At 34.6% G+C, this 14,065-nt stretch overlaps 1 protein-coding gene and 1 long non-coding RNA gene across 4 annotated transcripts; one reads left to right on the forward strand and one right to left on the reverse strand.

Annotated features, from left to right (window-relative positions):
- Positions 1 to 6,384: 6,384 nt before the first annotated feature.
- On the reverse strand, positions 6,385 to 9,324 carry LOC113355708. Its single transcript, XR_003362588.1, has 3 exons — positions 9,205 to 9,324; positions 7,778 to 7,827; positions 6,385 to 6,514 (listed from the first exon to the last, which is right to left on the reverse strand). It is a non-coding gene; the product is annotated as an uncharacterized LOC113355708 (long non-coding RNA).
- On the forward strand, positions 8,680 to 10,452 carry LOC113355707 (uncharacterized RNA-binding protein C17H9.04c-like). Of its 3 annotated transcripts, none has more exons than XM_026598632.1 (4): positions 8,680 to 8,833; positions 9,233 to 9,620; positions 9,836 to 9,957; positions 10,055 to 10,452. In XM_026598632.1, the coding sequence occupies exons 2-3, from the start codon at positions 9,241 to 9,243 to the stop codon at positions 9,930 to 9,932; spliced, it is 477 nt and encodes a 158-aa protein (XP_026454417.1). In that variant the 5' UTR covers positions 8,680 to 8,833; positions 9,233 to 9,240; the 3' UTR covers positions 9,933 to 9,957; positions 10,055 to 10,452. The 3 variants fall into 3 exon arrangements, with proteins under 3 accessions (XP_026454417.1, XP_026454418.1, XP_026454419.1); XM_026598633.1 differs by having other exon boundaries at positions 9,836 to 9,947; XM_026598634.1 differs by having other exon boundaries at positions 9,836 to 9,906.
- The last annotated feature ends 3,613 nt before the right edge of the window (positions 10,453 to 14,065 follow it).

Below are 14,065 nucleotides of genomic sequence, written 5' to 3' on the forward strand. Positions count from 1 at the left end.
ATGAATGGCTTGTCATGCCATTTGGATTATCTAATGCACCAAGTACATTTATGCGAATCATGAATCAGGTTCTCCAACCCTTTCTTAGTAAATTCGTTATTGTGTATTTTGATGACATTTTGATTTTTAGACGAAGTGAGCAAGAACATCTTGATCATCTGTCACAAGTATTTCAAGTTCTTGCTGATAACTACTTATATGTTAATCTGAAGAAGTGCACATTCATGGCTTCATCAGTAACATTTCTGTGGTATGTGATATCTAATCAAGGCATACATGTCGATCCTTCTAAATTTCAAGCAATTAAAGAATGGCCAGTTCCTACCTCTATTCGAGATGTACGTAGTTTTCATGGCTTGGCTTCCTTTTATAGAAGATTTGTGAAGAATTTTAGCACTATTTCTGCACCCCTAACTGACTGCCTCAAGAAAGAGAATTTTGCATGGACAGAAGCAATGGACATAAGCTTTAATACTCTGAAAGAAAAACTTTGTACTGCACCAATTCTTGTTTTACCAAATTTCGATAAACCTTTTAAGATAGATTGCGATGCTTCCATTGTTGGAATTGGCGTTGTTTTATCACAAGAAGGTCATCCAATAACATATCATAGTGAAAAGAATTCAGAGACACAAAAGAAGTGGTCTACCTATGAATTGGAGTTACTTGCTCTTGTCCAAGCTCTCAAGCAGTGGCATACGTATCTAATACATAGAGAATTTGTTGTCAATACTGACAACCATGCACTGAAAATTTTTGAATACTTCTGCTAAAGTTAACAGAGTGCATGATCGATGGCTAGCTACAATCAACAAATACACTTTCTCTGTGAAGCACAAAAGTGGTAAGTTAAATCAAGTTGCAGATGCTTTAAGTACAAGACGACATCTATTAACCACAATTCGTAATGAGAGTTTTTCATTTGATTACATCAAATATATTTATCCTGAAGATGAAGATTTCAGTAAATTATGGAACCAATGCAGTTCTCAAAATCATGGAGTTGATGATTTTCTCATACAAGATGGCTTTATTTTATATAGTTTATGTATTCCAAAAGGTTCTTTACGCTTACATCTTATGTGTGAATTACATGGAAGTGGTATTGGTGGTCACTTTGGAAGAGATAAAACCATCGCACTTGTAGAAAAAAGGTTTTATTGGCCTTCTTTAAAATGTGACATACAAAAATTTGTACAAAAGTGCATGGTCTGTCAGAGAGCTAAGGTACCATTCAAAATACATGACTTTATATTTCATTACCAGTTCCTGATGCACTCTGGGTTGATATAAGTATGGATTTTATACTTGGTTTACCTCGTACTGCTAGAGGTAATGATTCTATAATGGTCGTAGTTGATCGTTATTCTAAAATGTCTCACTTTATTGTCTGTAAAAAGTCCACCGATGCTTCGAATGTTGCTGCCTTATTCTTCAAAGAAATAGTACACTTACATGGAGTGCCAAAATCCATCACTTCTGACAGAGATACTAAGTTCTTAAGCTACTTTTGGAAGACTCTATGGATGCGCTTGGGGACTGCCTTACAATTTAGCACCACTTCACATCCACAAACTGATGGCCAACAGAAGTAGTGAACCGTTCACTTGGTAATCTCATTCGAGCTAAGTGCATGGACAATAACAAGCAGTGGGATATATTACTACCTCATATGGAGTTTGCTTTCAATACCTCTGTTAACCGTTCTACAGGAAAAACACCATTTGAAATTGTGTATTCTAAAGTTCCCAATCATACACTTGACTTAGTGGTATTACCTAACACTCAGAGTACAAGCACAGCTGCATATTCTTTCATTGACAAGGCTACTGAACTACACAATTTAGTAAAGACTAAGCTGGAACAATCTAATTCAAAGTATAAAGAAAATGCTGATAAACACAAGAGATTGAAGACTTTCAAAGAAGGTGAATTAGTAATGATACACCTTAGAAAGGAAAGATTTCCAGTGGGAACTTACAACAAAACCAATATGAAGAAGTATGGTCATTTCAAGGTTTTAAAGAAGATCAATTATAATGTGTATATTATTGATCTGCCAAGTGACTGGAATATTTCAAACACATTTAATGTGCAAGAAATTTTCACCGTTCATGTTGACAATGAACTGCTGATTTGCACAGACAACTCGAGGATGAGTTTCATTCAAGAAGGGGGATTGATGCAGAGCATATACATGTTCCAGAAGATTCCGCATAGAAGCTTGGCTTCTAAGTTTTCCTAGTTTATGTTTTTCCCTATTTCAGGATTCTTTTAGCTTTCCTTTTAGTTTTACGTTTCCTAGTTTAGTTATTTTCTTAAGCCTATATAAAGGCTAGTCTTATTCTTATGTGAGACACGTCTTTTTATCAATCGAATATTATTAAAACTATCTCCTTCTTCTATTTTCTTTGTTTCTTCTTCTTCTTAATCAATTCTCTTATTTCTTAGCCTACAGCAATCTCTGCATTGCTTTCTTTCTCTTATATCATATCAGGAGAAATTCTGATATTTTGTATGAGCTTTAACTGATCATGTGTACAATGTTGGAGTAACTTATCTACCATCCATGCTATGTGCTCATGATCTATAAATTCTTATGCTTTAACTTCAGGTTGAGAAGAAGTAAAAACAGGAGGTTGATAGTCATTATTAGAAACACCTATTAGCCTCCCTTACTTACTTTTGATAATTAGCAGGGGTGGAGCCAGATTAGAACATGGGCGTTTACACTTAGGGCAGCTGACTCGGAAGCCTATTTTCAGTCATTTTACTTGAAACCTGTTTTGAGGCATACTGAATTTTTTTGAGGCATACTAAATAATGCCAAAATAGGGTCACTAAATAAAAAACAACATCACCCCTTATCCACCCTTTTTGATAATGACATAACTACCCTTACATAATTAGTGTTAATGATTATGATTAGATTTGATTAGTTAGGAATTTTGAGGATTGATTAAAAAAAATTATTAGTGGTGAATTAGTAGATAAATCAAATTTATGTGAAAGAGTTGGGATTTTTGAGAGGAAGAAGAAGAAGAAGTGAAATAAAAAACTTGTTTTGAATTTTGAGATTGTAGTGATTAGAAGTGACCAAAATGGGTGATTCAAATCAGAGGTAGAATTCTATACGAGGTTTAATTTCTTTTTATAAGTTGAATCTATCAAAAAAATGAATTTTTAAAACCCAGATCTACTGACCAGATGAACAGTTCGGCTGATAACTTTCAGCCGAACCTCTGTTTTTTAAAAATATACCTAGGTTCGGCTGACAAGTTATCAGCCGAGCTTCACTCTGAAACTGACAAATTTAGGTTCGGCTGATTCGAACAAAATTTAGCAAAGTCGCATTAGCCGAACATAGTGTTTCTCTAAATCATACACTAGGTTCGGCTCAAAATTGATACTCCAAGATCAGCCGAACTGATTTTCTGAAAACCCTAATTTCATCTTTGAAATCATATTCTATTGATCAAACAAAATAAAATCAATCAAAAACAAGATGGGTTTGTTACACATACATTCTAAAATACATAAATACATCTAAGAGCAATTGAGATTTAGATTTCGCACTCCAATATCGCTCACTTCGATTCGTGTTTGCTTTGCTTGATCAATTTCTTGATTGAATTGGAGTCCAAGATGTTTTAGTTTAAAGTTTATTTTGATTTTTGATTTTTGATTTTAGGTTTTTGAGGATAAGAACGCTCTAGTAATTTAAATTATTTAAGGATATATAGGTAATTGCGCTACCTTTAGACACCCCTTATAAACCCACCCTACATGGTATAATGAATGAGTATGCCTAAAAAAAATTGAGTATGCGTCAAAACAGGTTTCTTTTACTTGATTTTAACCATTTTAGCCCAATAACATGCCCACCCTTTCTTCAGAACCAATGAAGTAGCCTACCTACTCTAGTCATATAGTCCTATGCGAAGTATCCATTTTCTCCATGGTTGATCCAATTAAACTCAAACTATACAAATTTAACATCAAAGGTTTAAGAAGCTGGGAAAACTCTGCAAATCGAGGATGACAATTCACTATTAGTAGTGTTGATGCAAACATAGAAAGGTGAGTCGACCACTATCCTATAAAGAAAGGCAAAATAAAGAAAATCAAAAGATGGGAAATTTATTAGTGTATGTTGTTAACATACGTCACTCATTGTACATACATTTCTTGGATGGATGTTTTCACGTGCATGCAACTCTGAAGATGAACCCCAAAAGGAAAACTCTAATCTTCATACAGTTTGATACTCAGGTATGTATATATTATAAGGTCTGAGGCTTTTAGGAAGTTTCTTACCGACTTAAAAAAGTAAAAAAGAAGTGAAACCACTGTCAAATTGTTTGTTTATGCATTATGCTTTGCCAATTGTATGTTTTACTGCTAGTGCAAAAGGGTGTTTCATAGTATTTTGGTACAGAATATAAATATTGCAAACTAGCTGGACATCATGCATAGGTTAGTCATGTCAGTGTACATTTGAAAAAAAGAGAACCAGAGAATCCAATCTTACCTAATTTAAATCTCATATTTGGGTGTTTCATTATCTGGGAGATGGCCTAAATTGTGACTAGTGTTTGGCAAAGTCACCAACAGGCAACAAGGGCTGTGCATGGACTCAGCTCAGTAGGACTTTTCAATTGCGAAAAATACATCCGAGCTTGACTGCGTTAAGCACCACATTCTGTAGCTCGTCCACAGCTTTGATCTTGTTTTTGGACGTTCCATTGGAGCGTCAACTCCTAAATCTTTGTTTTACATTTGATTATTTTGAATGGTTTATGCTTTGGAGCCCGAATCACCTTTTACAACAAAAAAATCCGTTTGGCAAAACACGGGCTCACCAGAAGGATTGGTTCAAAACATGCAACCTAGTCATCAAATAAATAAGTGATATTTTAATTATCGAAAAATTAATATACGGGGTTACCACTTTATTTCGGATATATCAATTCAATGCTTTGAGGTTATTTATCTTATATGAAGTTTGGTACACGGCAAGTAAATTATTAACCCCAGAAGCAATCTTGCCTTAGCCAGTTCCATCCAAGTCTAACAAGGCAACTAGATGGGTTATCAAGTTCTACAAAGGGGTTATCAATCCAGTACATCCAATGGTGAAATTATTTTGTTTTATATGGATTTGGCAACCCCATATAAAATTTACTAACCCTTGTAGCAGACATGCAAGTCCACCCATACTGTCAAGGTACGAACTACACATACATTTACAACTCAACTTAGAGCACTTACAGCAGTTGATTGTTCAGGTACGGTAGAAACAGCAGAGAGATACGCATAGTAGAATCATCAGACTATTAGTACGTACATAGTAGTAGAGAATCAGATCAGACGAAAAGAGTAAATGTGGGGGGGAATATAATTATAAAACTCACAGTCACAGAAAAAGAAGAGAAAGAAAGACGGTAAATAGCGCAGTAGCAGTAGTGATTGAAAGCGAACGTTGTGTGCATGGAAGCATTTCCCAATACAAAAGAGGGAATCGAATTCGAATCAAATTATTACAACTAGCTAAGCAATTACTACTACTTACACACCACTGTTCCTTCTTTTTATTGTCTTTTACAGTGTGTTTTTATTTTTGCCAAAAACTTTCTCTTTTACATTACCCAAGAAAATGGAACCATGCACTGTGCATTATGGAAGCAGCAGGCAAAATCTTCTCTGTTACCTTTCTCTCAAAACAATAAGGTTTTCAAAATCTAAGTTCAAATCATTTTCATCCTATTAAACTCTTAAGATCAAATCATCGTAGTATTAAACAAGAGCTATAGTCCATGTTGTATCCACATTTTTCCTGGGAATTCGTTATCCGACGGTTTAGGATGTGAATGTTATGGACTGATATGTTCCAAAAATTGAAAAACCAAACATGTTATCACGGAAATTTCACAAAAAATTTCATATTTAGTTGAATCTAGACTCTGAATGCCATTAATTATAGGTTCCAATCATGCTATCACGGAATTGCCACAAGATTTTTCGTGGTTTATTGAATCCAGGTTTTCAAATGTTATTTACCAGAATTTCCACTAGATTTTTCACGGTTTGTTAGAATTGTTACCTCAAGTTTTCAAATTTGAAAAGTTACCATACTACCACCACTGTTTGCTTAGAATTATTGCATAACACTAACAGAGATGGAGAGATTAATGCACTGAGAATCGAATAGATGCTTTAATTATTCTTTTTTCTTATTTATGCAGAGAGACGAAAAGCAAAAGACAGTAGTGTGTGATTCAGATAAAAAGAAAAAGGAGAAAAAAAATAAAAATAAAAATAAAAACAAAAACACAATAACAAAAAAAAAAATTAAAACAAAACGACAGAAGAGAAAATTCCCCTTAAGAAAAAAGAAGATGGTCAAATCTAACCTCGAAGACTCCTTTCTTCATTCATTCATCATCATCAGCTTCGACTAATCTTTATCGAAACTCTCCACCAATTTCTCTCCCTTTCTCCTTTCTCTTTTCCACTTCATCAAAATAATCAATAAAGAAGAAACTTAAAATTAGATTCTCTTCAGAAAAAAATATTGTAAGAACAAAAATTTAACAATTCCCAAAGCCATGATAAACCAACTCATTACACTTTTGCATGAATACATGCATAAACTGTACATCAATTTATCTGTAAACTTACAATGCAGACACATATATACCAAAACCTATTTTGAATGTTTTCCCCTCCTACTTTCAATCTTGAACCCCGACTGCAAATTATCTAAGTTCTGTTGATAATAAAAACATAAATCACCTGCTAACTGAACAAATAGTAAAATTACTGAATTATTATGATATCTATAATCAGAATCTGACACCCTAGAACTAAATTCTTATTGACCCACCAAAACGCATGGCAACATAAATTGCTTCTCAAATTTTGCAAATCAGCATTATATAAGAGAGGTAGTCAAAAGCATTATATTAGGAGAATGTTAATGGAGTGTATATGGGTGCAATATGTAAGCTTGTATCTTTTGACTTGTAAAGTGATGCATATAATTAAAGTAGTTCAAGTACCAAAAGAGAATATTCAAATTTAAAAACCAAACAAAATCTCTTCTTTTGTACTCTCATCATTAATTGACTATGTTAATTGCATATAAATGATATCAGGGTTTAAGATGCTCATCATTTACTGACTATGTTAATGGCATAGACAATACTAGGATTTAAGAAAGGAAAAATGATGCATATCTGGACCCTTAATGTGTCTCTTTTTCTTTACCTAACAAATACTTAGTTTTTTTTGCCACAGAAAAGATGCAATACCCATACTGTCTGGCAAGGAGTTGTACTGTTATTCTGTTGTGGATTACTGGATTCCTACTTATCCAACCTAAACCCACCAGGCAAGCAAAATGTAAGCCACATGGACATGCACTCTGTTTGCCATTTCAGCAAATGTGGGTCCTTAACCTTTCCACTTGGTTAGTCAAAGGGCAACATTTGAATCTAACTGGATGAGGTTTTGTTCTGCTTCTAGGTTACAATATCTCCTTTTCCTTTCTTGCTCTGTATGGGTCATGAATGGTGGTGGGTTAATGTTCGCTTGGTCAAACCTGCTTTAACCAGACATTGACATATTTTGCTACCAAATATTTGTAAAGATGGCTTCAATTTGACACATTTCCTGTGTAGAAATATCCTTGTAATATTGCATGATGCTGGCAATGGCTATGCATTGTAAAGATATGGATTTTGTATGTAAAGAGTGGAGAGCATAAATTCCAAACCTAATTTTCACATGGGTTCTTGATGCGAGCTTATCCCATATCCATAGCACCTACAAAAAGAACAAAACTCTACAAATTTTATACTCCAGTCGCGGTTCTAAGCTTAACAGGAATTTTACAATGTTATTATCACATCATTACATATACACGTGTGTATGATTAACAAACCTGTGAGTATCTACAGTTTACGTATATGACCACGTGTGCACTGATTCATCTAGAGTTATGTCTAGGTGGGTCACCACATGTGTTAAGGGTTAGTGACTATCGAGTAGTGACCACACCCATGTGAGTAAAAGATGGGACTAAGTACTTTCAGAGTTGCAGTCATAATTTCAAAGAAATATTCACCATTCTTACCTTTCATAATTAGAAACTAGCCAAATGATCTCATATAGTATATACTTTTGAAAGTTGTTATCATCATGTATATTAGGACCATCAAATCTCAAAGATTTGAAACAGATAGATTACTACGTGGCAAAAATCGACGACGCGTATCGCCAATCCAACGGCTAAAATCAGATGGTGTTTATATGTGTGAGTTCAGCAAAAGAGGGGTTACAGAGAAGTATGGGACCAAAATATATGACAGGTTCACAATATGCAATATTATCTGTGTGAATGAAATTGAGTATGAAGTGCTGTAAAAACAAATGCGTGGAGTTAATAGTAATTTTCTTTACTGTATTATTAAACAATAACTCAGTTCCTTCTACCCAAAAGTAGTAAGAGCTTTTCTAATTTCTCTCATTTTCTATCTTTGGAATCAAATTTCTTTATCTCCACTTTTTCTTCTTTTAGATTTTGTGATTCCTCTTCGTTCAAGAATGCCAGCAAGGGAGAGTGTGTGGGGTGAAGAACACTAAAAAGAACCATCCCCACGGCTCTCCAAGGGCACTTCCTTTGAGGCTCTAAAACAAGTATATAAACCACACTAACCTTCACAAACCAAATCACCATTCTCCCTCTCCCCCCATTCATTTGCTGCTCTGCTTCTTTTATTATTATTATTGCTTACATATATCCTTCTTCTCTTCCTAAGTTTTTCTTAAGGTAATTCTTACAACCCTTGGGTGTTTCCAGTGTTTTATAACGTTTTTCTGGATCAATTTGTATAGCCCTTCCATCCTGTTTTTTCTTACCCAGCAAGTAAAAGTAAACGTCTTACAAAATACTGGTGCAGTGTAGTTCATTAGCAACAGTGCCAAAATAACGAGACTGAGCTACAAAATTTATACTGTTCAACTCTCAATTCATTTGAGATTTCTTTTAGCTTGGATACTCCATCCTATATTTGTTAGTATTTAGTAGTGGTTTACAGAGTGATTGAATAAACTATGTACTCCCAATTCTTAAAAGTTAGTATTCTACTGTTAGTGTAAGAGTAAGTAAAAAAAATACTAGAAGCTTAAAGACGTACTAACCTGTTTTATTTACTTCTCCCGTTTGTAGAGACGGAAATGGGTAGTAGGCCAGGAGATTGGAATTGCAGGTCATGCCAACACTTGAACTTTAGCCGAAGAGATTCATGTCAACGTTGTGGCGATTCTCGGTCTGGTGAAAGAGTGGACTTCGGAAGTTTTGGTGGGAGAGGAAGCAGCTCTTCCTTTGGATTTAGTGGGTCAGATGTTCGACCTGGTGATTGGTACTGTGCAGCTGGGAATTGTGGTGCCCACAACTTTGCAAGTCGTTCAAGTTGCTTCAAGTGTGGCGCTTTCAAGGATGAGTCAGCTGGTGGGTTCGATGCTGACATGTCACGTTTAAGAGCAGGAGGAGGCTTTGGCAGTGGAGGTGGAGGTGGTCGTGCTGGATGGAAATCTGGTGATTGGATTTGCACCAGGTATAACAATTAGTATAAGAAAGTGAAAATAATAGTGAAAGTCAAAAAGGAAACAAATACGGAGATAAAAATAGAAGAAACAAACAGACACTTAGATCAATGCTTCGTGTTTATATTTTTCTAAAGAGAACAACCGAATAACTAGTTCAACTTTCAATCAATAATCTATCTACATAACTCTGAATTCTGAACATACTTGTGTACGTGATTAACAGGTCTGGCTGCAACGAGCACAACTTCGCAAGCAGGATGGAATGCTTTAGATGCAATGCGCCGAGGGAATATGGTAGCAAATCCTCATATGCAGCATAGGATTTCAAGATTTGAGTATGAACATGTATACACTGTTCTTAAGCTAATTAGAACTGGACACGTTCAGATCTTTTTGTCTCTTTCAATTTACACACTTTTCTTTTCTTGCTTTCTTATTTCAGGTGCTGCTGTCTAAAAAGAAGAAGACAAGAGAGAGCCATCATCTTATATAAAATCTCAAATCCGTGTTACCCTTTTTTGTCACCCTAATTTCCTTTGTCTTTCTCTCTGCTTCTATTTTGGTTTCTAGAGGTTCTCCAACCGAACCAATGTTGAAGACTATGTCCCACGTAGGGCTGTTTTCTTCAGCACTTTGTTAGCTTTCTCATAACAAGCAGTATAACAATGTAGTTTTGTTGTTTTAATTATTAGATTCTACAGTTTTTTTCGTATGTGTTTGAGAGGGGTTTTCTAGGTTTCAGTTCTAAGGTGCATTGTGTTCCTACATTATGTAAACCCTTCTCCTTCTACTGGAGACATGATATAATTTAGCATAACAGTTTCAAAAGTCCATCCTCCATCTCTCTCTCTTCAAGTTGCAAATCGTTCACAAAGTTTATATTTCAAGTTGCTTTCAAAAGAAGAATCAAATTCACAGCCAGAAAAAGAACTTGCTTATCATTCACAAAATTTAAAGCATTCAGTTGAATGCAGGGGAATTATTTACATAAAGTTCGACGAATACCGAATAATAGAGTTAATAAAACAGAAACTACAGAACAAATACACTGATGCCTTCTAATTATCAAATCTAAGCCAACACAAAATACATAGACGCATCAGAATCAAATTCAATATCTACATAAAGGAGAAATGCAGACTTTATGATTTTTGAATATTTAAGAATGCCTTATTGCAACTGAGAATCGACTTTAAGGTATATATATCTTTCCCATTCAGAAATTGAAAAGTTAAAAAATCTAATGGAAACAGATTATGTTCAGTTCAATGTTCAAATAACTAACTTATCTTATTCTCTTACACATTGAGCGCTGAATCCAAGACACGATCTACATCTGTGTATCTCATACTATATACATTCACTGTGTATCGATGTGTGTGTAGGCACTCAAAATCATCGTCTAAACAATATTTAGTAACTTCTTCTGGATGACTCTCATGTTTCCTAGAAAGATTTACATAAATAAGATTGTTCCAAGCACAACATGCAGTTCAACAAGTATAGCTTCAAGTCTTCAATTTTGCTAATTTTCAAATGGGTTCTGCGAATGTGACCAAAGGCTACTCCAATAAACCGCTGAAAGATTTCAAAACATGAAGAGCTTTACTTTATTAAGGATGTCTTAGACCTAATTTACATTGGATTCCGTACTTTTTGAGGTTACATCTTTTAATATGTTCCTTCACTGACCTAATGATCATGTTAAATGTATAGTTTATGGTCAGAAAGTAACCAAGACCTTACTGATTCTTCCTACACCACATTCACTACGCTACTTTGACAAGATTCTTTGTCATCCTTTAAGCCGACTTTATGTTACTTTATCTCTGCTTTATTGTTGATATATTTAGGTCAATCTTCAAGAGAAATTTTACGTTTCAAAGAATATCCAAAAGTGCAGTTTCATAAATCTAAAGAGATATCACAGTCACGAATATTGATCATTCGAGCATCAATTCTCTAAAGCTATGAATATTCAAGAAAAATCAATGTGCTGAACACGAAAGAAAAGAAAAAAAACAAGCACCAGAGTTATCTACATGTTTTCTTTATCTTTATTTTTGCACACATAGTTATATGCATCATAGAACTGTGGTATTAACTTTAGTGACGTTATGTTTTTAAGTTCAAACCTAAAATGCTCAGTCCAAACAACTTACCAGTCATGTTAAGAGTATTATCTAGTAGTAGTAGTGGATGAATGTCATTAGAAACTGTCAATCCATGAAAGTAAAGTCATGTTAAGAGTATTATCTCACAGTTCACTCCTGTTACTACATCTCAAAAAGTAAAGCCTCAGTTTTAGAGACACTTCAATGTTTTTCCTCTAATTTATTTAGCATTCGTTATTTTGTTTAAGCAAGACTTGAAGGCAAAAAAGAAATCTTATTGCAGTTGAATTATCCTTAGAACATAGTTCACATTGGATTCCATACTTTATGAATTTACATCTTTTAATATGTTTTCAGTCCCTCATTTGACCTAATGATCATGGTATATGCATAGTTTATTAGCCAGAAAGCAACTGCAGATTCTTTCCTATATCCTCCTACCATACTCCACTAAATAGCTGTTTTTTACACGATTCAAATGGTTCACTTTAAGCTAGAGCTTTAAGTTCTTATCTTTATTGATGTCCATGGTCTTCGCCAACAGCCTAAACAAGTTGAACATAGGGGTCCATCTAAGCAATAAAAAGAAGTACTTATGTAATAACGTTATAAATTTCTTTTACAATAGCTAATGCAGGTCACTCGGAGTCACTACCTTAAAGAGTCAATAAATTCTGCACAATGACTCTAAAGAACATTTTGATAAACTTTAATTATGACATTACAGCACCCACTTTGACAAGCCAACCCTAAATCAAAATCGGACGACATACTAAACCTTCGTAGGCAACAAAAAGCACCCACATCCCTATGCTTTATATCACCATAGTACGTTAAGTTTAGAGGTCGACCCTAGTTCAGGATAGAACAGAATAAAAACTAAAGATTTATTCTCTGTATTCACGTAAGGGTAACATCAAATGGTGCAAATCGGAATAACGTGGTAATTATCTTGAGCAATATATGAATCAATAATCACCAATTTGGGAAAGCAGAGATATTGTGAGAACAGCGACAGAATTATCCTAAACATGTATTAACATTGTACAATTTAGCTATTAAGACATTCTTGCAAACATGTACAGGACAATATATATGAAAACATGAACCAATCAAGTAAGATTAATTTTTTCACATACTTGATAGTTTTTGATGATCGCATATCCGAAGCAGCATTCTCAGACTCCAATTTGTAAATCATGATTCTGGTCATGAAGGAACCCGTGCTCATTTGTGCTCAACACTGTAAACCTAGATTCTTCTTTCTGTGATATTGTTGATACTAGATTGTATTTCTCAATCGTCATGGTTATGTTGTAGATTGAATCAGGTCTATCGAATTTGAGTGTTCCATAATCATCCTCATCTTAGGGTTTCTCTCGAAAATTTCAAATTCTACTTTTATTCTGGCGGGAACACATAATTTCATTTCAGAACTCAAAAGAAGCCCTGGTTTACACACCCATGCGAAAAAGATTAATTCTATCTATTGGGCCTTTGGTATCAAAATCCCCATCAGTTTAATATCTCCCTTCTTATGAAACTAGCTAGCAGACTTATTTCAGAAACATGATCAAGTATGGGCGCAATTATTAAAAGCTAAATACTTTCCTAATCATCACCCTCCGCAAGCTTCAAGGATATCAAACTTATCTTGGTTTGGACTAGTATCCAAAAAGGCCTAAACCTCATTAAAGGTAATTTTGTGTGGCAAGTCATAAATGGAGCTTTTACAAAAATTTGGGAAGACAAATAGGTTCTTAATGCAGACATAATCCCAAAACCCATTAACTCTTCAGAGCCTATTCCCCAGCGGGTAAATGAACTGATTACTCCAGATGACAGATGGGATCAAGAAAAATTGGATAATCTATTCACGCCAGATACTAAGCTTAAAATTCTTGCCATATCTCCAAATAGCCAAGAACAAGACAAAGTTAAATGGTAACACCACTCATCCGATTTGTTCTCAGCGAAGAATATTTATAATTTCCTGGCAAATCAAGATCAAGACAACAACAATTTTAGAGATTTCCCTTGGCAAAAGATTTGCAAGATTAAAGTTATTCCGAGAATCAAACTTTTTGTTTGGAAATTGGCCCAAAAAGCTCTCCCAACAAATGCAAGACGAGGAGCACACAATAAAGACATAATTACGGAATGCCCAATGTGCACCTCCCAAATACAAGAAACAGATCAGCATCTTATTCAATTTTGTCCATTTGATAGGGCTATTTGATCTGGTTTATCTCTGGAAACGGTGAATACAAGAATCAGAGAGGACTCTATAACAAACTGGATTAAAGAATGGCTCATGGAACCAGATTTATTTCAAATTT

This window comes from Papaver somniferum, chromosome 3 (assembly GCF_003573695.1).
Source record: "Papaver somniferum cultivar HN1 chromosome 3, ASM357369v1, whole genome shotgun sequence".
NCBI classification, from domain to species: domain Eukaryota; kingdom Viridiplantae; phylum Streptophyta; class Magnoliopsida; order Ranunculales; family Papaveraceae; genus Papaver; species Papaver somniferum.

Coding starts and splice junctions, on each gene's coding strand:
- LOC113355707 (XM_026598632.1), top strand. CDS start 9,241: ATGGGTAGTAGGCCAGGAGATTGGAATTGCAGGTCATGCCAACACTTG. Junction 9,621..9,835: donor GGTGATTGGATTTGCACCAG/GTATAACAATTA, acceptor CGTGATTAACAG/GTCTGGCTGCAACGAGCACA.